This window comes from Macaca mulatta, chromosome 11, assembly GCF_049350105.2.
Source record: "Macaca mulatta isolate MMU2019108-1 chromosome 11, T2T-MMU8v2.0, whole genome shotgun sequence".
NCBI classification, from domain to species: Eukaryota; Metazoa; Chordata; class Mammalia; order Primates; family Cercopithecidae; genus Macaca; species Macaca mulatta.
The window spans coordinates 58050129-58075840 of NC_133416.1; the positions used below are offsets into that span (position 1 = coordinate 58050129).

Sequence of the window (25712 nt, forward strand, 5' to 3'; positions counted from 1 at the left end):
GATACGTGGCCCAAAAATGTTATTTTTATATTTTTGGGGAATGGAGTTTTAAAATTAATGAATTGTGTTGACTTCATGTCTATTTGTAAGTAATCGATTATGGCATATTTGTCTTAACTGTCCAAGTTTCTTTCAAAATATGGGTATGTCTCAGGTATGTTAGCTTGCTTTATGTTTAACATAGGAATTTAAAGGATTTCATTAATACGTTCAGCTTAGGAAGTAACACATAATAGATGCTCAGTCCAAATAATATACCATTTTTATTTCTAGATTGTGGAACAGCACCGCTTAAGGATGTGTTGCAAGGGTCTCGGATTATAGGGGGCACAGAAGCTCAAGCTGGTGCATGGCCATGGGTGGTGAGCCTGCAGATTAAATATGATCATACTCTTGCTCATATATGTGGGGGAACCCTAGTGAGAGAGAGGTGGGTCCTCACAGCTGCCCACTGCACTAAAGACGCTAGGTATGTATTCAGAACACAACTATTTTATTTTCTTACGGGATATTTTGAAGTGATAGAGGACCATTTAACTTCACCCATTTTCAGTTAAGCTATGTTTGCAAATAGCCATAATGCCTTATGCATAGTACAGTGTGTTTGTTGAAAGGAATCCTTTATTATTATTTTTATTATTATTATACTTCAAGTTCTGGGGTACATGTGCAGAACGTGCAGATTTGTTACATAGAAGTATACATGTGCCATGGTGGTTTGCTGCACGCATCAACCCATCATCTACCTACATTAGATAGATATTTCTCTTAATGCTATCCCTCCCCTAGCCCTGCACCCAGGAATCCTTTATTATTTATTTATTTATTTATTTATTTATTTTGAGATGGAGTGTCGCTCTGTCACCCAGGCTGGAGTGCAGTGGTGCAATCTTGGCTCACTGCAACCTCTGCCTCCTGGGTTCATGCGATTCTTCTGCCTCAGCCTCCCGAGTAGCTGCAATTACAGGTGCCTGCCACCATGTCTGGGTAATTTTTGTATTTTTAGTAGAGATGGGGGTTTCACCATGTTGGCCAGCCTGGTCTTGAACTCTTAACCTCACGTGATCTGCCCACCTCAGCCTCCCAAAGTTCTGGGATTACAGGTGTAAGCCACCATGCCCGATCATGGATCCTTTAAATTAGAGGCTGGTAAACTTTCCATAAAGGTAGTCAATATTTTATGCTTTGAAGGTCATATGGTCTCTCTCACAATTACATGAAAACCAGCACTGACAATAAGTAATTGAATGAGCGTGGCTATAATCCAGTAAAACTTTATGAACACTGAAATCTGAATTTCATATAAGTTTAATCTGTCATGAAATATTTTGGTTGATTCAGCCATTTAAAAATGTAGAGTAGGGCACGGTGGCTCACATCTGTTATCCCAATGCTTTGGGAAGCCAAGACGGGAGGATCACTTAAGGCCACAAGTTTGAGACCAGCCTGGGCAATATAGTGAGACCCTGTCCCTATATTTAAAATGTTTTTTAATGTAAAAAACATGCTTTATGGACTGTATGAAAATAAGAGACATACCAGATTTGGCCTTTACTATTAGACTCTTTGAAAAAGAGACTCTCTTTTGCTTCACCTCCATTGACCCATAAAATCCATTTGCAGTCTGATTTTTGTGGCCAAATGCTATTAAAGATCCACCTCCATGCCAAATCCAATGACTTCATCTCAGTTCCCATCCTTTTTGACCTCTACAGCCTTTGGCAATGTTGACCACATCCTCTTCTTGAAATTATCTCTTTTCTTGATTTATAAGACACCACTCTACTTTTTTCTCCTGCTTCTTTGATGAGTCTTTGTCATCCTTTACATTGCAGTGTTTTCTAGAGTTTGCCCTCTGGCCTCTATCATTCTGTACTCTTTCCTAGAGATATCTAATCTACCTGTTTCAGCAATCACACCATATGCTGTCAACTCCTAGGTCTCTCCTGATGAGTCATATTTCCAGCTCCCTACCATGCATATATATTGGAGTCACATTCTAAATAAGTCCAAAATAGAATTTACTTTCCTCTGATACTATTTCTTCTCTATTTTCTCAGTCAATAGCATCATCAACAGCTCCATTACCCAGAGAGTTATCTAATTTCTCCCACTTCACCTCTCCAAGTAGTCCCCAAGGCCTATGAAGGCTCTCTGTGCAGTATCTTGAATTTGCTGCTTCTGTCCCTCAGCCCTCCCTACTGATTAAAAGTAGATCCAGAATATCAGGCTCCATATTCCTAGCTTATGACTTATCATACTTATATTTACACTACTACTATGATAACTATCCTAATTAATATGAAATGGTAGCTCATTGTGGCTTTTATTTCCATTTCCCAAATTACTAGTGATGTTAAGCATCTTTCTATGTGCTTATTGGCCATTTGTATATCTTCTTTGGAGAAATGTCTATTCAAGTCCTTTGTCCATTTTTGAACTGGGCTTTTTTTGTTGTTGAGTTGTAGGAGTTCTTTATGTATTCTGGATATTAATCTGTTGTCAGACACATTCCTTGCAAATATTTTCTCCCATTCTGTGGGTCATCTTTTCACTCTCTTGATAGTGTCCTTTGATACACAAAAGCTTTTCATTTTGATGAAGTCAGATTTATCTATTTTTTCTCTTTTGTTGCCTGTGTTTCTGGTGTAATATGTAAGAAATCATTATATCAAATCCAGTATCACGAAGCTTTTCCCCTATGTTTTCTTCTAAGAGTTTTATAGCTTTAGCTCTTATATTTAGGTCTTTGATCCATTTTGAGTCACTTTTTGCATAAGGTATCAGGTAAGGGTACAATTTCATTGTTTTACATGTGGCTATCAAGTTTTCCCAGCACCATCTGTTGAAAAGTTTGTCCTTTCCCCATTGGATGGTATTGGCACCTTCATTGAAAATCAATTGATCATATATGAGAGGGTGTGTTTCTGGGCTCTCAATTCTTCTCCACTGATCTGTCCTTATGCTAGTATCACACACAGTTCGGATTAGTATGGCTCTGTAGTAAGTATTTTTTGTTGGTGGTGTTTTTGTTTGTTTTGTTTTTTAGACAGAGTCTTGCTTTGTCACCCAGGCTGGCATGCAGTGGCATGATCTCAGCTCACTGCGAACTCTATCTCCCAGGCTCAGGTGATCCTCCCACCTTAACCTCCTGAATAACTGGGACAACAGGTGTGCACCACCATGTCTGACTAATTTTTGTATTTTTTTGTAGAGACGGGGTTTCACTATGTTGCCCAGGCTAGTCTGAAACTCCTGGGCTCAAGTGATCTGCCCAGTTTGGCCTCCCAAAGTGGTGGGATTGCAGGTGTGAGCAACTGCATCCGGCCTGCACTAAGTTTTGAAATCAGGAAGTGTGAGTCCTCCAACTATATTCTTCTTTTTCAAGATTATTTTAGCTATTTGGAGTCTCTTAATATTCCATATGAATTTTAGGATGGGTTTTTCTATTTCTGAAAAAAAAGTCATTGGGATTTTGATAGGCATTGCATTCAGTCTAAAAACTCTAAAAACTCTTTAGAAAGTTTACAGTCTACAAAGCAATATGGGGAAATCCACATTTTCCCATATTGGGGAAAAGATTGCTTTGGGTGGTTCTGTCATCCCTTTTTTTTTTTTTTTTTTGAGAGGGGGTTTTGCTCTTGTTGCCTAGGCTGGAGGGCAACAAGAAGACATAAATAAATAAATGAAAATACATCCTGTGCTCATGGATTGGAGAACACTATTATTAAGATGACAGAACCTGCTGGGTGTGGTGGCTCACACCTGTAATCCCAGCACTTTGGGAGGCGGAGGCAGGTGGATCACAAGGTCAGGAGTTGGAGACCAGCCTGGCCAACATGGTGAAACCCCGCCTCTACTACAAATACAAGATATTAGCCAGGCGTGGTGGTGGGCGCCTGTGATCCCAGCTACTTGGGAGGCTGAGGCAGGATGATCACTTGAACCCGGGAGGCGGAGGTTGCAGTGAGATGGGATCGTGCCACTGAACTCCAGCCTGGGTGACAGAGTGAGACTTCATCTCAAAAAAAAAAAAAAAAGAATATTCTTCAACTAGATCAGCATGAAGGGGATGCTTAGGTCTGAGTTCTTTCACCAGTAATATGAGGTACTGGACTACTTGGCCAAGTTTAGTTATTAGTGTCCAGTTTTTCGCACTAGTTACTGGAAGACAGGCTTGTCCTTTTTCATCAAGTTTATGGTGATAACTTTTTAAGTATTTTTTGCAGGTTTGGAAACTCTATTGGAAAGTTGATTTCTATTTTGAAGGCCCCTTGATCAAATAAAAGGTTGTCAGGAAAAAAGAAAAAAAAAAAAAGCCTTGCTAAGTCAATGAGTGAGCTTTATCATATTGGATGCTTGTTATTATAAAATACTTCATTCCACATTGGTAGATATCTTCAAGCTCCCTCGTCAACTTCCTATTGGCCACTGTGTTGGATTTGCCTTCCCCACTTCCCACCCAGAAATCAGTTTAGTCTCTAAGAACCAGTCATGGTCTCGGCTCCTTTTCAAAGCACTGGATTCTGATATGCAGCCAGATTCATCATATGAGGAATGATATTGGCGGTGGAGCTGTTTATAGCTAGGTGTCTCTGAAGGCATTGTTTTTGTCGTCGTTGTTTTGTTTTTTGTTTGCCCTTTTTTCCCTTTCACTGAATGGCTTCCTTATAACACGAACTTATACATGATACGTTATGGTCCTTCATTCTATCTCATAATCTTTCAGCTTCAGCCCCTATTGCTAACGGGCCTTCTCATCAATTTTCATGATGAATTATCTGATTATCCCAGCCCAGCTTTTCAATCTAGGTGATACCACCGTTGCTCAATTTATGAATAAACCTTTATTAGTGGCCTATCTCTTTCCCAGAGAGCTGTGGTCAGGGGACCTGGGTCATATATTAAATGAGAGCACCTTGACAACAGAGTGCGCAGGGCACTCATCCTTGCACAGGATATAGATATGGGTATATAAGCACCAGCGGGTATTTCTTCTTGTTTGTTTGAGACAGGGTCTTGCTCTGTCACCTAGGCTGGAGTGCAATAGCACAATCTTGGCTCACTGCAGCATCAATCTCCCAGGATAAATTAGTTCTCCCACCTCAGCCTCTCAAGTAGCTGGGACTACAGGCGGGTGCTATCATGCCTAATTTTTGTATTTTGTAGAGATGGGGTTTTGCCATATTGCCCAGGCTTGTCTCTAACTCCTAAGCTCAAGCTATTTTCCTACCTCAGCCTTCCAAAGGGCTGAGATTACAGGCATGAGACACTGCATCCAGCCACCAATGGATATTTCTAGAAAAGGGAAAGAGGATATTGTTTGAATTATCTCTATGTAACTGGAACTGAGAAAGAATATGTTGTGGTCCAGCAGCACTGATATGTATTAAAACTTAGAGGCTTTTTCGTACAGCCAGTCCTAACTCACATTAGTAGAAATAACCTTTTGGATCTATTTTTCTTTTCTCAGTTTTCTCACTCATGGCCTTATTTTCTTTTTAAAGTTAAGGCCTCATTTACATGCAGTATAATTTACCTTTTAAAAAAGTTCTGTTCTACAACTTTTGACAGTGTAGATAGTCATGTAATTACTACAATCAAGATTTAGAACAGTTCCATAACCTTAAATCCTGTCATGACCCTTTGTAGCCAACCCCTGCCCCTGCATCCAACCCTTGGCAGCCATTGATCTGTCGTCTATCCCTTACAGTTTTTCCATTTCCAGGATGTGATATAAACAGAGTCATGCAATATATAGGCATTTGAGCTTGACTTACTTACCTAGCAGAATGCATTTGAGATTCATCCATGCTGTTTTGTGTGTCAGATCATTCCTTTAAAAAAAAAAAAAATGACAAAAATGATTTTATTAAGATATAACAACATGTAGTAAAATTCATTATTTTTAGTGTACAGTTCTGTGAATTGGACAAATGCATAGTCATGTGATTACCAATAGAAGGCACAGAACAAGTTTCTTCACCTCCAAAAACTCCCCCCCCATACCCCTTTGACGTAAACCCCCTCCCTCCTACATTGCCAGGCAACCACTGATCTGTTTTCTGTCTTTATAGTTTTGCTTTTTCCAGAGTGTCATATAAATGGAATCATATGGTATGGAGCCTTATGAGTTTGGTTTCACTTAGCATAATGCATTTGAGATTCATCCATGTTACTGTGTGTATCATTACTATTTGTTTTTATTGCTGAGTAGTATTGCATTGTATGATGATATAGTTTGAGTGTCCACTCCAAATCTCATGTTGGAATGTAATCCCCAGTATTGGAGGTGGGGCCTGGTAGGAAGTGACTGGATTGTGGGGGCAGATCCCCCATGAATGGCTTACAACCATTCCCTTGGTGATAAGTGAGTTCACATGAGATCTGTTTGTTTCATAGTGGGTAGCACCAGCTAGGTGCATTGGCTCACACCTGTAATCCCAGCACTTTGGGAGGCTGAAGCGGAAGGATCACTTAAGGCCAGGAGTTCAAGACCAGCCTGGTCAGCCAGGTGCGGTGGCTCACGCCTGTAATCCCAGCACTTTGGGAGGCTTGTAGTGAGCCAAGATCGTGCCACTGCACTCCAGCCTGGGTGACAGAGCGAGACTCTGTCTCAGACAAACAAACAAACAAACAAAAAACCACCTGGGCAAAACAGTGAGACCCTGCCTCTACAAAAAACTTTAAAAATTAGCCAGGTGTGGTGGCTTATGCCTGTGGTCCCAGCTACTAAGGATGCTGAAGTGAGAGGATTGCTTGAGCCTAGGGGGTTGACACTGCAGTACAGAGCCATGTTCACACCACTGTACTTCAGCCTGGGTGACAGAGCAAAACCCTGTCTAAAAAAAGTGTGTAGCACTACTGCCACCAGTGCACCCTGCCATGCCTCTGCCCCACCACTGCTGGCACATGTTCAGACCCCACTGCACTGCCACCACCAGTGCACACGCATGTGGACCCAGCTGCACTACTGCCCTGCTACTGCTGGCACATGCACACAAGCATGAACCCTGCTGCCACTGCCCAGACAAAGTGCTTTTGCCAGCATCCCTTATTGCAGCCTTGTTGCCAGTGGACCAGGAACACCTCGGGTCTTCCCATGCAGCATGTGCCCGACTATGAGAGGCCAGAGTACAAAGCCATGAGCCTGTCCAAGTCCCCCACGATTAGAGCTCACAGTCCAGGAATGCTAAGCGTAGTCTTGTGCACCTAAAATCACTTAGAAATGATGCCAGTTGACTAAACCCAACTTATAACACAGTCAAACCCTCAAGGGCACCAAAGAATATAAAAGCAAAAAGCTCCATCCAAAGGACAGCAACTTCAAAGATTAAAGGAATAACAGTCCACACAGATGAGAAAGAACCAGCGCAAGAACCCTGGCAACCCAAAAAGCCAGAGTTTCTTCCTACCTCCAAATGACCACAATAGCTCCCAAGCAATGGTTCTTAACCAGACTGAAATGGCTGGAATGAGAGGCATAGAATTCAGAATCTGGATGGCAATGAAGAGAAACGAGATTCCGGAGAAATCTGAAACCCAATCCAAGGAATCTTAAGAAATCCAGTAAAATAATACAAGAGCTGAAAGATGAAACAGCCATTTTAAGAAAGAACCAAACTGATCTATAGAGCTAAAAAAAAAAAAAAAAAAAAAAAAAAAACCTCACAAGAATTTAATAATTGGAAGTATTAACAGCAGAATAGGCCAAGCTGAGAACAATCTCAGAGATGAAAGACTAGTTCTTCAAGTCAACTCAGACAGAAATAAAGAAAAAAGAATGGGCCGGGCGCGGTGGCTCAAGCCTGTAATCCCAGCACTTTGGGAGGCCGAGGCGGGCGGATCACAAGGTCAGGAGATCGAGACCACAGCGAAACCCCGTCTCTACTAAAAATACAAAAAAATTAGCCGGGCGCGGTGGCGGGCGCCTGTAGTCCCAGCTACTCAGGAGGCTGAGGCAGGAGAATGGCGGGAACCCGGGAGGCGGAGCTTGCAGTGAGCCGAGATCGCGCCACTGCACTCCAGCCTGGGCAACAGCGTGAGACTCCGTCTCAAAAAAAAAAAAAAAAAAAAAAAAAAAAAAAAAAAAAAAAAGAAAAAAGAATGAACAAAACTTCCAAGAAATATGGGATTATGTAAAGAGACCAAACCTACAACTCATTGACATCCCTGAAAGAAGGACAGAGAGCAAGCAACTTGGAAAACCTATTTGAGGACATTGTCCATAAAAATTTCTCCAGCCTTGCTGGAGAGATTGACATTCAAATTCAGGAAATTTAGAGAAGCCCTGTGAGATATTATACAAGAATACCATCCTCAAGACATATAGTCATCAGATTCTCCAAGGTTAATGTAAAAGAAAAAACATCAAGACGACTAGAGAGAAAGGGCAGGTCACTTACAACGGGAATCCCCATCAGGCTAACAGCAGACCTTTCAGCAGAAACTCTACACGCCAGAAAAGATTGGGGGTCTATATTTAGCATCCTTAAAGAAAATAAATTCCAACAGAGAATTTCATATCCAGCCAAACTAAGCTTTGTAAGTGAAGGAGAAATAAGATCCTTTTCAGACAAGCAAATGCTAAGGGAATTAATTACCACCAGACCTGCCTTATAGGAGATCCTTAGGGAGTACTAAACATGGAAATGAAAGACCATTACCAGTCACCACAAAAACACACTTAAGTACATTGACCATTGACACTATAAAGCAACTACACAATCAAGTCTACATAAACAAGCTAACAACACGACGACAGTATCAAATCTGCAAATACCAATATTAACTTTTAATGTAAAAAGGCTAAACACCCCATTTAAAATGCACAGACTGGCAAGTTGGATTAAAAAAAACAGAACCCAACTGTACATTGTCTTTAAGAGAGAGACATCTCACATGCAGTGACATCCACATGCTCAAAGTAGAGGGATGGAGCAAAATCTATCAAGTAAATGGAAAACAAACAAGAGCAGGGGTTGCTATTCTTATTTTAGACAAAACAGACTTTATTTATTTATTTTTTTGAGATGGAGTGTCACTCCGTCACCCAGGCTGGAGTGAAGTGGCACGATCTCGGCTCGCTGCAACCTCTGCCACCCAGGTTCAAGCGATTCTCCTGCCTCAGCCTCCCAAGTAGCTGGGATTACAAGCGCCTGCCACCACACCTGGCTAATTTTTGTATTTTTAGTAGAGGCAGGGTTTCACCATCTTGGTCAGGCTGGTCTTGAACTCCTGACCTCGTGAACCATGCGCCTTGGCCTCCCAAAGTGCTGGAATTACAGGCATGAGCCACCACGCCCAGTCTGACAAAATAGACTTTAAACCAAAATGACCAAAAAAGGACAAAGAAGAGCAATACATAATGATAAAGGGTTCAATTCAATAAGAAGACTTACCTATCCTAATACTGGAGGACCTAGATTCATAAAACAAGTTCTTGGAGACCTATGAAGAGACTTAGATAACCATACAATAATAGTGGGAGACTTTAACACTCCACTGACAGTATTAGACAGATCACTGAGGCAGAACACTTAAAAAGATATTTGGGATCTAAACTTGACGCTTGACAAAATGGACCTAACAGAGACTCCACCCAAAAACAACAGAATATACATTTTTTTCATCTCCACATAACGCATACTCTAAAATAGACCACACACTCTAGAATAAGACAATTCTAGAATAAGACAATTCTTAACAAATTTTTAAAACCCAAAATCATACCATCCACACTCTTGGATCACAACATGATAAAAATAGAAATCAGTACCACCATCTCTCAAAACCATATAATTACATGGAAATTAAACAATCTTCTCTTGAATGATTTTTGGGTAAATGCTGAAATTAAGGTAGAATTAAAGAAATTCGGCCGGGCACGGTGGCTCAAGCCTGTAATCCCAGCACTTTGGGAGGCCGAGGCTGGTGGATCACGAGGTCAGGAGATCGAGACTATCCTGGCTAACATGGTGAAACCCCGTCTCTACTAAAAATACAAAAAACTAGCCGGGCGTGGTGGCAGGCGCCTGTAGTCCCAGCTACTCGGAGGCTGAGGCAGGAGAATGGCGTGAACCTGGGAGGCGGAGCTTGCAGTGAGCCGAGATTGCACCACTGCACTCCAGCCTGGGTGACACAGCGCGAGACTCCGTCTCAAAAAAAAAAAAAAGAAAGAAATTCTTTGAAACGAACGAAAACAAGGCTACAACATACCCAAATCTCTGGCAAACAGCTAAAGCAATGTTAAGAGGAAAGTTTATGGTGCCAAATGCCCACACCAAAATTAGAAAGATCTCAAACTAATAACCTAACATCATACCTAGAGGAATGAGAAAAATGAACAAACCAACCCCCAAGCTAGCAGAAGAAAAGAAGTAACTAAAGTCAGAGCTGAATTGAATGAAATTGTGACACAAAAAAACATACAAAAGATCAACGAAACCAAAAGTTTTCTGAAAGAATAAATAAGATTGATAGACCACTAGCTAGACTAACCAAAAAAAGAAAGAAAGAAAGAAAAAATAAATAGAGAAGATCCAAATAAACAAAATCAGAAATGACAAAGGGGACAGTACCACCAACCCCACAGAAATATAAAATACCTTCAAAGACTATTACGAAAATCTGAATGCACACGAACTAGAAAACCTAGTGGATAAATTCTTGGAAACATACAACTTCAAAAAATAGAACCAGGAAGACATTGAAACCCTGAACAGACCAATAACAAGTTCCAACACTAAATCAGTAATTTAAAAAACCTACCAACCAGAAAAAGTCCTGGACCAGAAGGATTCACAGCCAAATTCTACCAGGTGTATAAAAGTGGTGGTACCAGTCCTACTAAAACTATTTCAAAAATTGAGGAGGAAGGACTCCTCCCTAATTCATTCTACAAAGCCAGCATCATTTTGATAACTGAAACCTGCCAGAGACACAATCTAAAAAGAAAACTTAAGGCCAATATTCCTCGTAAACATAGATGCAGAAATATTCAACAAAATACTAGCAAACTGAATCTAGCAGCACATCAAAAACTAATCCACCATGATCAAGTAGGCTTTATTCCTGGGATGCAAAGTTGGTTCAACATATGCAGAACTAAAACAGAACTAAAACTAAAAATAAAAACCACATGATCATCTCAATAGATACAGATAAGGCTTTTGATAAAATTCAAATCCCTTCATGTTAAAAACCCTCAAAAAACTAAGCATTGAAGGAACATACCTCAAGATAATAAGAGCCATCTATGACAAACCCATAGCCAATATCATACTGAATGGGCAAAAGCTGGAAATGCCCTGGAGAACTGGAACAAGACAAGGATGCCCACTATCACCACTCTTATTCAACATAGTACTGGAAGTCCTAACCAGAGCAACCAGGCAAGAGAAAGAGATAAAAGGCATCCAAATGGGAAGAGAGGAAGTCAAACTATCTCTGTTTGTAGACAATATGATTCCATACCTAGAAAACCCTATAGTCTCTGCCCAAAGGCTCCCAGATCTGATAAACAACTTCAGCAAAATTTCAGGATTAAAAAAATCAATGTACAAAAATCAGCAGCATTTCTATACACCAATGAAATCCAAGCTGAGAGTCAAATCAAGAATGAATCCCATTCTCAATAGCCACAAAAAGATTAAAATATCTAAGGATACATCTAACCAGGCATGTGAAAGCTCTCTACAAAACAAATTATTTTTTTTAATTCTTTTTTTTTTTTTTTTGAGACGGAGTCTCGCTCCGTCGCCCAGGCTGGAGTGCAGTGGCGCGTTCTGGGCTCACTGCAAGCTCCGCCTCCCGGGTTCACGCCATTCTCCTGCCTCAGCCTCCCTAGTAGCTGGGACTACAGGCGCCCGCCACCTCACCCAGCTAGTTTTTTGTATTATTTTTAGTAGAGACGGGGTTTCACTGTGTTAGCCAGGAAGGTCTCGATCTCCTGACCTCGTGATCCGCCCATCTCGGCTCCCAAAGTGCTGGGATTACAGGCTTGAGCCACTGCGCCCGGCCTACAAAACAAATTATTAAACACTGCTGAAAGAAGTCATAGATGACAAAAAAAAAAAAAAAAAAAAATGGAGAAACATTCCATGCTCATGGATAGGAAGAATCATTATTGTTTAAATGGCCATACTGCCCAAAGCAATTTACAGATTCAACACTATTCCAATCAAATCACCAACAACGTTTTACACAGAATTTTAAAAATTATTCTAAAATTCATATGGAACAAAAGAGAGCCCAAATAGCCAAAGGAATCCTAAGCATAAAGAACAAAGCTGGAGGCATCATACTGCCTGACTTCAAACTGTACTAGAAGGCTACAGTAACCAAAACAGCATGGTACTGGTACAAAAAGAGACACATAGACCAATAGAACAGGTTAGAGAACCCAGAAACAAAGCTGCTGGCAAGGACATCACGACAAAGACTCCAAAAGCAACTGCAACAAAAAAATTGACAAGTGGGATCTAATAAAACCAAAGAGCTTCTGCACAGTAAAAGAAACTATCAACAGAGTAAACAGACAACCTACAGAATATTTATAAACTATGCATTCAACAAAGGTCTAATATCTAGGATCTATAAGGAACTTAAACAAATTAGCAAGCAAACACTAGACAACCCCATTTTAAAATGAGCAAAGGACATGAACAGACACTTCTCAAAAGACATACATATGGCCAAGAAACATGAAAAAATGCTCAACATCAGAGAAATGCAAATCAAAACCACAATGAGACACTATCTCACACCAATCAGAATGGCTATTACTAAAAAGTAAAAAAATAGCAGATGCTGGCAAGACTATGGAGAAAGCAAATGCTTATACACTGCTGATGGGAATGGAAATTAGTTCAGTCCCTGTGGAAACCAGTATGGAGATTTCTCAAAGAACCTAAAACAGAGCTATTGTTTGACCCAGCAATCCCATTGCTGGATATACACCTAAAGAAATATAAATAATTCTACCATAAAGACACATGCATGCATATGTTTACTGCAGCACTATTCACAATAGCAAAGACTGGAATCAACCTAGATGCTCATCAATGATGGACTGGATAATGTGGCACGTATATACCATGAAATACTATGCAGTCATGAAAAAGAATGAAATCATCTCCTTTGTAGCAACATGGCTGGAACTAGAGGCCATTATCCTAAGTAAATTAATACGGGAACAGAAAACCAAATATTACATGTTGTTATCTCTCATAAGTGGGAGCCAAACATTGAGTACACATGAACATGAAGAAGGGAATAACAGACACTGGGGCCTACTTGAGGGTGGAGAAGGGGATTGAAAAAATGCCTATTGGGTACTATGCTCATCACATGGGTGGTGAAATAATCTGCACACCAAACCCCTGCCACACACAGTTTACCTATGTAACAAACCAGCACATGTACCCCCAAACCTAAAATAAAAGTTAGGGAAAACATACAAATAAAAGTGTTTGGCACCTCCCCACTTGCTATCTTGCTCCTTCTCATCATGCGATGCTCCTGTTCCCCTTTCCCCTTCCTTCATGATTGTAAGTTCCCTGAAGCCCTCACCACAAGCAATGCCAGCACCATGGTTCCTGTGCAGCCTGCAGAACTGTGAGCCAATTAAACCTCTTTTCTTTATAAATTACCCAGCCTCAAGTATTTCTTTATAACAAAGCAAGAATGGCCAAATACATATGAACGTACCACTGTTTGTTAATCCATCTACTCTTGAAGGATATTTGTTTCCAATTTGGTCAATTATGAGTAAAGCCACTATAAACATTTGTGTGAATGTAGGTTTTCATTTCACTTCTGTAAATACCCAAGAGTGAGACTACCTTGTCAAATGATAAGTGTATGTACAGTTTTATATTTTAAAAAAACAAGTAAGACATTTTTGGTTTTTTGTTTTGTTTTGTTTTTTGTTTTTGAGACAGGGTCTCACTCTGTTGCTCAGGCTTGAGAGCAGTGGCATAGTCATGGCTCACTGCAGCCTTAACCTCCTGGGCTGAAGCAATCCTGCCACCTAGCCTCTCAAGTAGGTGGGACTACAGGCATGTGCCATCACATCCAGCTAATTTTTGTATTTTTTATAGAGACAGGGTTTCGTCATGTTGCCCAGGGTGGGCTCAAACTTCTGGGCTCGAGCAATCTGCCTGTCTCGGCCTCCCAAAGTGTTGGGATTACAGGCGTGAGCCACCAAGCCCGGCCTATAACGTATTTAATGTAAGAAAATGAGAAGACAGAAATGAGAAAAAATAAGAATCATTTATTGCATTTCCTAGAAATAATAGCTGTTTTTTGTTACATAGTCTTCTAGATTTTTCTAGCCATATATGCAAATTATTTTATAGAACAGGCTTATATAGCTAAACTGTGAAATAGCCTTTTTCATTAAATTACATAACGTAAGCATTTTTCCATGTCAACGTATCTATTTTGCTCCTGTATTCCACTTTGTAGATGTGCCAAAATTTCTGTGGTAAATATTTTTATAGCTAAATTTTTGTGTTCATCTTTTATTTCTTTGGGATAAATTCTAGGAAGTAGAATTGCAAGTCAAATGTAATGCAGCTTTTTTAGGCTACTGATACATGTTGCCAGATTGCCCATCTATTACACTTTCTGCCATGAGTAAGAGTACCCTTGTTCCTCTAACTGGTGTGCACTGAGTGTTATCATCGAACACACACACGCACACACACACGTGCGCACTCATATAAACATTGCCAATTTGAAAGATGAAAAGTTATCTGTAAGCGACAGTGTATAAAGTGAAAGTTCCTCCGTCCGAATTCGATTCCAGATGTTAACTACTGTTAACCTCTTGTGGTTTTAATTGTTTCACTTGTTTTGGGTTTGGTTTTTTGCTTGCTTGTTTGCTTGCTTTTTTAAGATGGCCAAGATCCATTAGTTGCTTCTTGTTTTTACCTTTAATATCATGCTTTATCAAATCCTTTCTTGTGTCAATGTTATATATTCATCTATATTTTTTTCTGTTTGTTTGTTTGTTTGTTTTTGAGACGGAGTCTCACTCTGTCGCCCAGGCTAGAGTGCAGTGGCTCGATCTTGGCTCACTGCAAGCTCCACCTCCCGGGTTCACACCATTCTCCTGCCTCAGCCTCCCAAACAGCTGGGACTACAGGTGCCTGCCACTACGCCCGGCTAATTTGTGTGTGTGTGTGTGTGTGTGTGTGTTTTTAGTAGAGACGGGGTTTCACCATGTTAGCCAGGATGGTCTCAATCTCCTGACCTCGTGATCCACCCACCTCGGCTTCCCAAAGTGCTGGGATTACAGGTGTGAGTCACTGAGCCAGGCGCTGGTTTAGTTTTTTCATTCACATAATAAGTTAATACCCAAATGTTTCATTCCAGTAAGTTTCAAAAAAATTATAAAACTAGAGGAAATATTTTAGCGAACTCCCATGTACCCATCACCCAGCTTCCCGTTATCAACTGATACCTGATCTTGTTTCACCTATACCCTCACCATTCTCCCTCCAATTATTTTGAAGCAAAACTCAGACATACCACTTTGGGTATCTCTGAAAGATGGGAACTCTTTATTAAGAAGATTTGTACATTTAAATATTTAATCCATTTGGAGTTTATTTTGGTGTTTAGTGTTATTTCAGGTATCTAATTTTATTTCTCTTTTCAAACAGCTAGTTGCCCCAATACCACATATTGAATAATTCATTCTTTTGTCCATTGGTAAAAAATGCTGCCTTAATAACATATTAAATTCTCATGTACTTGAATCTGTTTCTGAATTTCTGTCCCATTGGTCTTTTTCTCCTTCCCTAGATCATGATATTTGTGTTATTTAATATTTTATGTCACATGAAACTGGAATTAAAGTTTTTTATTATTAATCTAACATGAGAAAAAAACTAGTGGGAAGTTAAGAATATGTACTTAGTTAAATAAAGATGTTTATAATAAGAATGTTTACTTTCTTTCAGCGATCCTTTAATGTGGAGAGCTGTGATTGGAACTAATAATATACATGGGCACCATCCTTATACCAAGAAGATAAAAATTAAAGCAATCATTGTTCATCCAAACTTCATTTTGGAATCTTATGTAAATGATATTGCACTTTTTCACTTAAAAAAAGCAGTGAGGTATAATGACTATATTCAGCCTATTTGCCTACCTTTTGATGTTTTCCAAATCCTGGACGGAAACACAAAGTGTTTTATAAGTGGCTGGGGAAGAACAAAAGAAGAAGGTAATTATGGTCTGAATTTTACTGATACACATTTTCCTGATGATGTGCAGAGGAAGGTCAAATCTTTTATATACAGTCATGTGCCACATAATGACATTTAGGTTAATGACAGACCACACACACGATGGTGGTCTATAAGATTATTTTTCCATATTTTTACTGTACCTTTTTTTTTTTTCCCCCAGAGTCTCGTTCTGTTGCCCAGGATGGAGTGCAGTGGCACAATCTCGGCTCACTGCAGCCTCCGCCCCCCAGGTTCAAGTGATTCTCCTGCCTCAGCCTCCCAAGTAGCTGGGATTACAGGCATGTGCCACCATGCCCTGCTAATTTTTGTATTTTTAGTAGAGACAGGGTTTCTCCATGTTGGTCAGGCTGGTCTTGAACTCCCAACCTCAGGTGATCCGCCTACCCCGGCCTCCCAAAGTGCTGGGATTACAGGCGTGAGCCACCACGCACAGCATTCAGCTAATTTTTGTATTTTTAGTAAAGACAGCGTTTCACCATGTTGGCCAGGCTGGTCTCGAACTCCTGGCCTCCTGTGATCCACCCATCTCAGCCTCCCAAAGTGTTGGGATTACAGGCATGAGCCACCAAGCCTGGCCTACTGTACCTTTTCTGTGTTTAGATATACAAATGCTTACTCCTGTATCACAGCTGTCTACAATATTGAGTACAGCTGAACAGGCATGTAGCCTAGGAGTAAAAGACTATGCCATATACCCTAGGTGTGCAGCAGACTATACCATCTAGGTTTATGTAAGTACACTCTATCATGGTTACACAACAACAAAATTGCCTAACGATGTATTTCTCAGAATGTTCTCCATCATTAAGTGATGTCTGACTGTTTCTGTGTATTATCTTTTTATCACTTTATGCCATGAGATTGAAAAGTATTATCGGTTCTTATAAAACACTGAAAACAACTTTTTGAGGGATCTGTTTTTCCTTGTGAGAGGGGAGAGAAAATTCTCTTCCAAAGCAGAAATAGAGACTTTCTCTGGTTGTACATGCCAAGATACTTGAACGTTAAGATAGAATGATAGTTCCAAGTGTTTCTGTGGTTTGAACTCACAGATTATGAAGCCAGCTCTGCAGCAGGATTCTCTATCTTAAGTAATAAGCTTCAGGCTATGAGGAATCATATTTAGTTTCCTTTTAATTTAATGCCTTGTTTGGTATCAGGCAAGCTGATTGCAATATATTTTTTTAGTGTATATAGGGGCACTAAATGTTAACTGACTAAACTAATGGGAGGAATAAAAACATAGATGACATAGCCTCTTTGTCTTTGGTAATAAGAGCTACCATTTGGGAGTATTTACCATGTTTCAGGTCTTGTTTTTGTTCTTGTTGCTATTTAAAACACTTTTTTTTTTAGAGATGGTGGTCTCCCTCTGTCACTCAGGCTAGAGTGCAGTGGTGTAATTATAGCTCACTGCAGCCTCAAGCTCCTGGGGTCAAGCAGTTCTCCTGCTTCAGCCTCTCCAATAGCTGGGACTCCAGGCACGTGCCACCACGCCCAGCTTTTTCAAATGTATTATGTATGTATATATGTATGTTTTTTTTTTTTTTAAGAGAGAGGGTCTTGCTCTGTCACCTAGGCTGGAATGCAGTGGCACGATCATGGCTCACTGTAACCTTGACCTCCTGGTCTCAAGTAATCCTCCTGCCTCAACCTCCCAAGTAGCTGGGACTACAGGCATGTGCCACCATGCCCAGCTAATTGTTTCATTTTTTTGTAGAGACAGGGTCTTGCCATGTTTCCTAGACTGGTCTTGAACTCCTGGCCTTAAGAAATCCTCCTGCCTCAGCCTCCAAAAGTGCTGAGATTACAGGTATAAGCCATTGTGCCCGGCTTTTGTTTGTTTGCTTTTAAGAGACAGTCTTGCTGTGTTGCCCAGGCTGGTCTCAAACTCCTGGCCTCAAGCAATCCAGCTGCTTCAGTCTCCTGAGTAGCTGAGTTTATAGGCATGAGCACCATGCCTGTCCTGGGTCCTGTTTTAAATATACTACTTTATCCTATGCCCCCAATATTCCTAAAAGGGAGTTAATGTTATTTTTACCCCATTTAACAGACCAGTAATTGAGAATCTTAGAGATTAAGAAGCTGGGACTCAAATCCAAGTCTCTTTGATTGTAAAGCCTGAATATTTAATAACTACATTAAACTGCTCTTGAGGAAATCATAGTCCAGTTAGGAATATATGAGGTTAAGTACTAAGACTCCTGTTTTCTTCCTATTCCCCACAGGCCCTAGCCATTTAAATAATTGTGGATTATTTAGGTAGGAAGTAGATAAATGTACGAAAGACCTGTGAATTATTATTTTTCTTTTTTTCCATCTGTGAATACTTTTTAAGAAGATAAGGAAAGCAACATGGTGTAGGGAAAGGAACACGGGCTTTAGAATCACAGACTTAATTCTGAGTCCCAGCCTGCCACCATGTGCTAGCTGAATGACCATGGGCATGTTATTGACTCTTTAATAACAATTACAGCAACAATAATAGAAGCAACTACCATTTGTTTAGGGCCAGGTACTTACTAAAATGCTAAGCATTGCAATGCATTATCTCATTTAATACCCCCAGCAACACTGTAGAAAATACCATAAAATGAATGAGTAAAATAAAGCTTAAAGAGGTTAAATAAGTTGCTTGAACTAATACAAGAACTAAATGATAAAGTCAGAATTCAAGCCCAGTTCTGCCTGTTGCAAATCTCATGTATTTCCCCTATATTATTAATATTATATATCTATATCTATCTATCTATCTATCTATCTATATATATATATATATATTTTTTTTTTTTTTTTTTTTTCTCTTTGAGAGGGAGTCTTGCTCTGTCTCCAGGGTGGAGTACAGTGGTGCAGTCTCAGCTCACTGCAACCTTCGCCTCTTGGGTTCAAGCGATTCCCCTGCCTCAGCCTCCCGAGTAGCTGGGACTATAGGCACATGCCACCACACCTGGCTAATTTTTTGTATTTTAGTAGAGACAGGATTTCACCATGTTGGCCAGGATGGTCTTGATCTCCTGACCTTGTGATCCGCCCACCTCAGCCTCCCAAAGTGCTGGGATTACAGGCGTGAGCCTAACATTTCATCTTTCACAATGTCATACCGTTTCATGATCTTTAAAGTGAGAGCAATGATACCCATCATAGAGTTGTTTTGAGAATTAAATTAGTTCTTCAGGACATGGTAGATTACAGGTACATACCAAGGTCCCCACTGAAGACTATTAAAGAGGAAGAATACATAGGTTAAGGACTCGGTGTGAAATAGAAACTTAGAGAAGGAACTGGAACACAGAATCTTGAGAGTATTTGCCAAAATGTTAACTTGTAATATTGATTTCAGTGGTTTCATGGGCCTTGGAAGGAGATGGTTAAGGAATAAAACTTGTCCAAGTTGGGAAGTAGGGAAAGACACCATAAAGCTGAAGTCTGTCCCATGGCTATACTTTAAAAATGAGTCACACTCATGACCCAGGATATAATTTTTTTCTTTTTTTTCTTTTTCTTTTTTTTTTTTTTTAAGACAGAGTCTTGCTCTGTCACCCAGGCTGGAGGGTGGTGATGCAATCTCAGCTCACTGCATCCTCTGCCTCCTGGATTCAAACAATTCTTGTGCCTCAGCCTCTCGAGTAGCTGGGATTACAGGGGTGCACCACCACACCCAGTTAATTTTTGTATTTTTAGTACAGATGGAATTTTGCCATGTTGGCCAGGCTGGTCTCAAAACTCCTGGCCTCAAGTGATTTGCCCACTTTGGCCTCCCAAAGTGCTTGGACTACAGGTGTGAGCCACTGCGCCCACCTTGTTCTTATATATATAGTATACTTCAAATGTGATCTACGTAGGTTAAAAAAAAGGAGGGGGAAAATACACATGGCTACATTAATCAAAAGAAAGCTGGATTACACCTGTAATCCTAGCATTTTGAGGGGCTGAGGTGGGAGGATTGCTTGAGGCCAGGAGTTCAAGACCAGCCTGAGCAACATAGGGAGAACTCATCTCTACAAAAATAAAAACAAAAAATTAGCCAGGTACGGTAGTGCACGTCTGTAGTCCCAGCTATGTGGGAGGATCACTCGAGCCCAGGAGTTTGAGGTTATGGTGAGCTATGATGGCACCGCTGCACTCCAGCCTGGGTAACAGAGTAAGACCCAATATCCAGACAAAAAAAAGAAGCTGGAATGGAAAAAAGAGAAAGTAGGAATGGCTATATAAATATCAGATAAAGTAGACTTTAGAGCAAAGAAGATTACAAGGATGTGAGACACATTACATAATAATAAAAGGGTCAGTCCACCAAGAAAGCATAGCAATGCTAAACGTGTATACACCAAAAAACAGACATACAGTTTCTTAAAAACATTCATGTGAACATACACTTACCACATGAGCCAAGAATTGTACCCCTAGACATTTATCCCAGAGAAATACAAATGTACACACAAAAAACCTACTTACAGATATTCATGAAAGCTTTATTTGTAAAAGCCAAAAACTAAAAACAACCAAAATGTTCTTCAATAGGAGAATACTTAAATAAACTAGTATAACTTTACCATAGAATATGACTAAGCAGTTAAAAGGTATGAACTATTGATACATTCAACAAGTTAGATGGACAAGGGCATTATGTTGAGTGAAAAGAAGTCAATTTTAAAATGTCATATACTATGATTCCAAGTATATAACAATGAAATGACAAAATTACGCAGACAGAGAATAGATTAATAGTTGCTAGGGTTAAGAAGGTTAGGTAGCAAGAAGGAGATTTTTGTCCTGATGGAATAACTCCATACCCTGTTTTTTTGTGATGGTTTCATGAATCTACACACGCATTGTATTAATGTCAGTCTCCAGTTTTTTTCTTTATTTTTGAGACGGAGTCTCATTCTGTTGCCCAGTCTGGAATGCAGTGGGACGATCTTGGCTCAGTGCAGGCTCCACCTCCCGAGTTCATGCCATTCTCCTGCCTCGGCCTCTCGAGTTGCTGGGACTACAGGCGCCTGCCACCACACGTGGCTATTTTTTTTTTTGTATTTTTAGTAGAGACGGGGTTTCACCTTGTTAGCCAGGATGGTCTCGATCTCCTGAACTCATGATCCTCCTGCCTCAGCCTCCCAAAGTGCTGGGATTACAGGCATAAGCCACCATGCCCGGCCATCAGTCTCCAGATTTTGATATTGTATTTCAGTGACAAGAGATGTAACCATTGTAGGAAATTGCATAAAAAGTACACTTGACTTGTCGGTGCTATCTTTGCAACTTCCAATAACTCCATAATTATTTTAAAATAAAAAGCTTTTTAAATGAACCACATATAACCAACACATCCTCACCTCCTATCGCCATCCCCATGTTTACTAGGAAAACTGCCTAATGGAAGGGGGAAAACCTAGAAATTTCCTCTCCCCCAAATGTATAACTATAAATACCACTCACATGGATTTGCTATCCAGAGTAACACTGAGTAGACTACAAAACTTCAAGCTGAGAATTTAGTTTAAAACAGATTCTAGCTTAGTAACATCCCAAGATTTGATCCTGACAAAATCAAATGCAAATTATATATAGAAACCCAACTTCATCTAAGGCCTCACAGAATATAACCAGATAAAGTTTCAATGAAATTGAATGGATTACAATAAAAAGATCACAAATCATTAATATATTTAACATACATACCTAATATAATTAAATATAATAACTGAAATTAATTTAATGGGCTAAAGTTTAGAAGCACTTAAGATCCCACAGATTAAAATCAACCAAATATCAGTTCAAAGATCACCAAACACATAAGGAAAAAAACCCTTAATAGTGAAAGACAACAGAAACAACAAACATATTATGCCTCCCAAGGACTTAAGATTTTTAGGTATAGAATTAAAAAAGTATGTAAATTGTTTAAAGAAGTAAAAGGTAAATTAAAAATGAGCAATAGACTATTTAGAAGGACTAGATACATTTAAAGGAGAATCAGAATCTTTAAAAATGAAAAAAGTAATTGCTAATATTTAAAATTCATTGGATAGGGCACGATGGCTCACACCTGTAATCCCAGTACTTTGGGAAACTGAGGCGGGTGGATCACCTGAGATCAGGAGTTTGAGACCAGCCTGGCCAACATGGTGAAACCCCCATCTCTACTAAAAATACAAAAAATTAGCTAGGCGTGGTAGTGGATGCCTGTAATTCCAGCTACTCGGGAGGCTGAGGCAGAAGAATCACTTGAACCCAGGAGGCAGAGGTTGTAGTGAGCCAAGGTCGCACCTTTGCACTCCAGCGTGGGTAACAAGAGCAAGACTCTGTCTCAAAAATTAAAAAAAAAAAACCTCACTGGATAAACTAGATATCATATTAGACACAGCTAAAGAGAGGATTTGTGAACCAGAAGATATAGCTGAAGGAACTTCCTAGACTGTAGCACAGAGGGAAAAAAAGAGAAAATCATGAAATAAGGTATAAGAAGGATAGAATGAGAAAATCTAATAGACATCTAATGAGAGTGCCAGAGAGGAAGGAATAAAGGGGATAGAGGAGAGGCAATATTCAATGGATTTGGGTTGAAATCTCTTAAAAACTGATAAAAGACATTAATCCAGATAAAATATTAATAAGCACAATATTAGCCAAAACAAAACATAATTCCCTTTCAGACATTATACTGAAGTTGAACAACAACAACAACAACAAAAAGAAGATCTGAAATGTAACCAGAGATAAAAGCAAAATCCTTGTAATAGAATTACAGATTAGTTTTCAGAAAACTTCTCAATAGCAATAATGAAAGCCAAAAGACACCCTCTCCTGTTGCCATGTGAAGATGTGCTTGTCTCCCCTTTGCCTTCTGCCATGATTGTAGGTTTCTTGAGGCCTACTCTCGAGAAACACGGCTTGAGTACAGACTGCAGAACTGATTATTCAGATTATCATGGTAGATGGGAGATAGAACTAGATTGCAGCTCCAACGTGGAGCTTCTGTACAGACTGCAGAGCTGATTATTCAGATCATCATGGCAGACGGGAGGCAGAACTAGATTGCAGCTCTAACTTGGATGGACAGAGCAGCGTGTGGAGGCTGGCATCATTAATTTTAGCTCCAGAACAACTGCAGGAATAAACCAAGAATCCCAAGACAACCACAGACGCCTCTGAAGGAAGCAGACTGCTCCTGCAGGACCTGGGAGACACCTCAAATACTCTGGGAGGTGGGTAGCCTGGGGCAAGTTCTCAGCCCTGCTTGCCAACTGTCTGGAAACAGACTTGGTGCTTTTGAGGGGCATGGTGGGAGTGAGACTGGCCCTTCGGACTGTGTGAGAGCTGGATGAGGCCTGTGATTGCCGGCTTCCCCCCACTTCCCGGACAACCTGCATGACTCAGCAGAGGCAGCCATAATCGCTCTCAGTATACAACTCCATTGACCTGGGACTCTCACCCCCATTACCCACAGTGGCCTCAGCAAGACCCACCCAAGGAGAGTCTGAGTTCAGATATGCCTAGCCCTGTCCCATCTGATGGTCCTTCCCTACCCACCCTGGTTGCTGAAGACAAAAGGCGTATACTCTTGGGCGTTCTAGGGCCCTGCCCACCACTTATTCCTCTCCATAATACCACAGCTGATGCTCTCTGGAAAGCACCATCTCCCAGCAGGAGGTCAACCAGCAAAAAAAATTGGACATTAAACCACCAAAGCTAAGAACCTTTACAGAGTCCGTTTCAACTCCCTGCCATCTCCACTGGAACAGGTGCTGGTATTCATGGCTGAGAGACCCATAGATGGTTCACATCACGGGACTCTGTGCAGACAGCCCCCAGTACCAGCCCAGAGCCTGGTAGACTAGGCTAGGTGGTTAGACCCAGAAGAAAGATAACAATCACTGCAGCTCGGTTCTCAGGAAGCCACATCCATAGGAAAGGATGGAGGAGAGTACTACATCAGCGGAACACTCAATGGGATAAAAGAATGTAAACAACAGCCTTTAGCCCTAGACTTTCCCTCTGACAGAGCCTACCCAAATAAGAAGGAACCTTGGATTTCCTTGCATTGGGCTTCGCCTTTCTCTGGTGCCTCCCAGATTAGCTTAATAACTAACTTCCTGAATTCTTTTACTCCAGCCTGGGCAACAGAGCGAGACTCCGTCAAAAAAAAAAAAAAAAAAAAAAAAGACAAAGAGGGACATTCTATAATGGTAAAAGGCCTTGTCCAACAGGAAAATATCACAATCTTAAACATATATGCACCTAACACTGGAGCTCCCACATTTATAAAACAATTACTAATAGACCTAAGAAATGAGATAAACTGCAACACAATAATAGTGGTGGACCTCAATATTCCACTGACAGCACTAGACAGGTCATCAAGACAGAAAGTCAACAAGAAACAACAAAGAAACAATGGATTTAAACTATACCTTGGAACAAACAGACTTAGCAGACAGATACAGAACATTGCATCCAACAACTGCAGAGTACACATTATATTCAACACTGCCTGGAACTTTCTCCAAGATAGACCATCTGATAGGCCACATAATGAGCCTCAATAAATTTAAGAAAATTGAAATTATATCAAGAACTCTCTTAGACCACAGTAGAATAAAACTGGAAATCAACTCTAAAAGGAACTTTCAAAACCATGCAAATATATGGAAATTAAATAACTTGCTCCTGAATAATCACTGGGTCAAAAACAAAATCAAGATGGAAATTTAAAAAATCTTCAAACTGAATGACAATAATGATGCAACCTATCAAAACCTCTGAAATACAGCAAAGGTGGTGCTAAGAGGAAAGTTCATAACCCTAAATGCCTACATCAAAAAGACTGAAAGGACACAAACCGACATTCTAAGGTCATACCTCAAGGAACTAGAGAAACAAGAAAAAAAAAAAAAAAAAAACCCCAAATCCAGCAGAAGAAAGGAAATAACCAAGGTCAGAGCAGAACTAAATGAAATTGAAACAAAAAGAATACAAAAGATAAATGAAACAAAAAGTTGGTTCATTGAAAAGATAAATAAAATTGATAGGCCATTAGCAAGATTAACCAAGAAAAGAAGAGAGAAAATCCAAATAACCTCAATAAGAAACGTAAGAGGAGATATTACAGCTGACACCACAGAAATATAAAAGATAATTCAATGCTACTATGAACACCTTTACACACATAAACTAGAAAACCTAGAAGAGGTGGATAAATTCCTGGAAAAATACAACTCTCCTAGCTTAAATCAGGAAGAAATAGATACCCTGAACAGACCAATAACAAGCAGCAAGATTAAAATGGTAATTTTAAAATTACTAACCATAAAAATCCAAGATCAGATGGATTCACAGCAGAATTCTACCAGACATTCAAAGAAAAATTGCTCCCAATCCTTTTGACACTATTCCACAAGATAGAGAAAGAGAGAGCCCTCCCTAATTCTTTCTATGAAGCCAGCATTG

General features: G+C 40.0%; 1 protein-coding gene and 1 long non-coding RNA gene across 2 annotated transcripts in view; one reads left to right on the top strand and one right to left on the bottom strand.

Moving 5' to 3' along the window:
• LOC144332891 (uncharacterized) overlaps window positions 1-12920 on the bottom strand; it is a 46829-nt gene extending 33909 nt beyond the window's left edge. The window contains exon 1 of the long non-coding RNA XR_013401090.1: window positions 12845-12920. This is a non-coding gene — a long non-coding RNA (uncharacterized LOC144332891). The remainder of the gene's footprint in view (window positions 1-12844) is intronic.
• TMPRSS12 (transmembrane serine protease 12) overlaps window positions 1-25712 on the top strand; it is a 46091-nt gene that overhangs the window by 676 nt on the left and 19703 nt on the right. The window contains exons 2-3 of the mRNA XM_015151718.3: window positions 274-469; window positions 15972-16240. Coding sequence (XP_015007204.1) covers window positions 274-469; window positions 15972-16240 — 465 coding nt within the window. The remainder of the gene's footprint in view (window positions 1-273; window positions 470-15971; window positions 16241-25712) is intronic.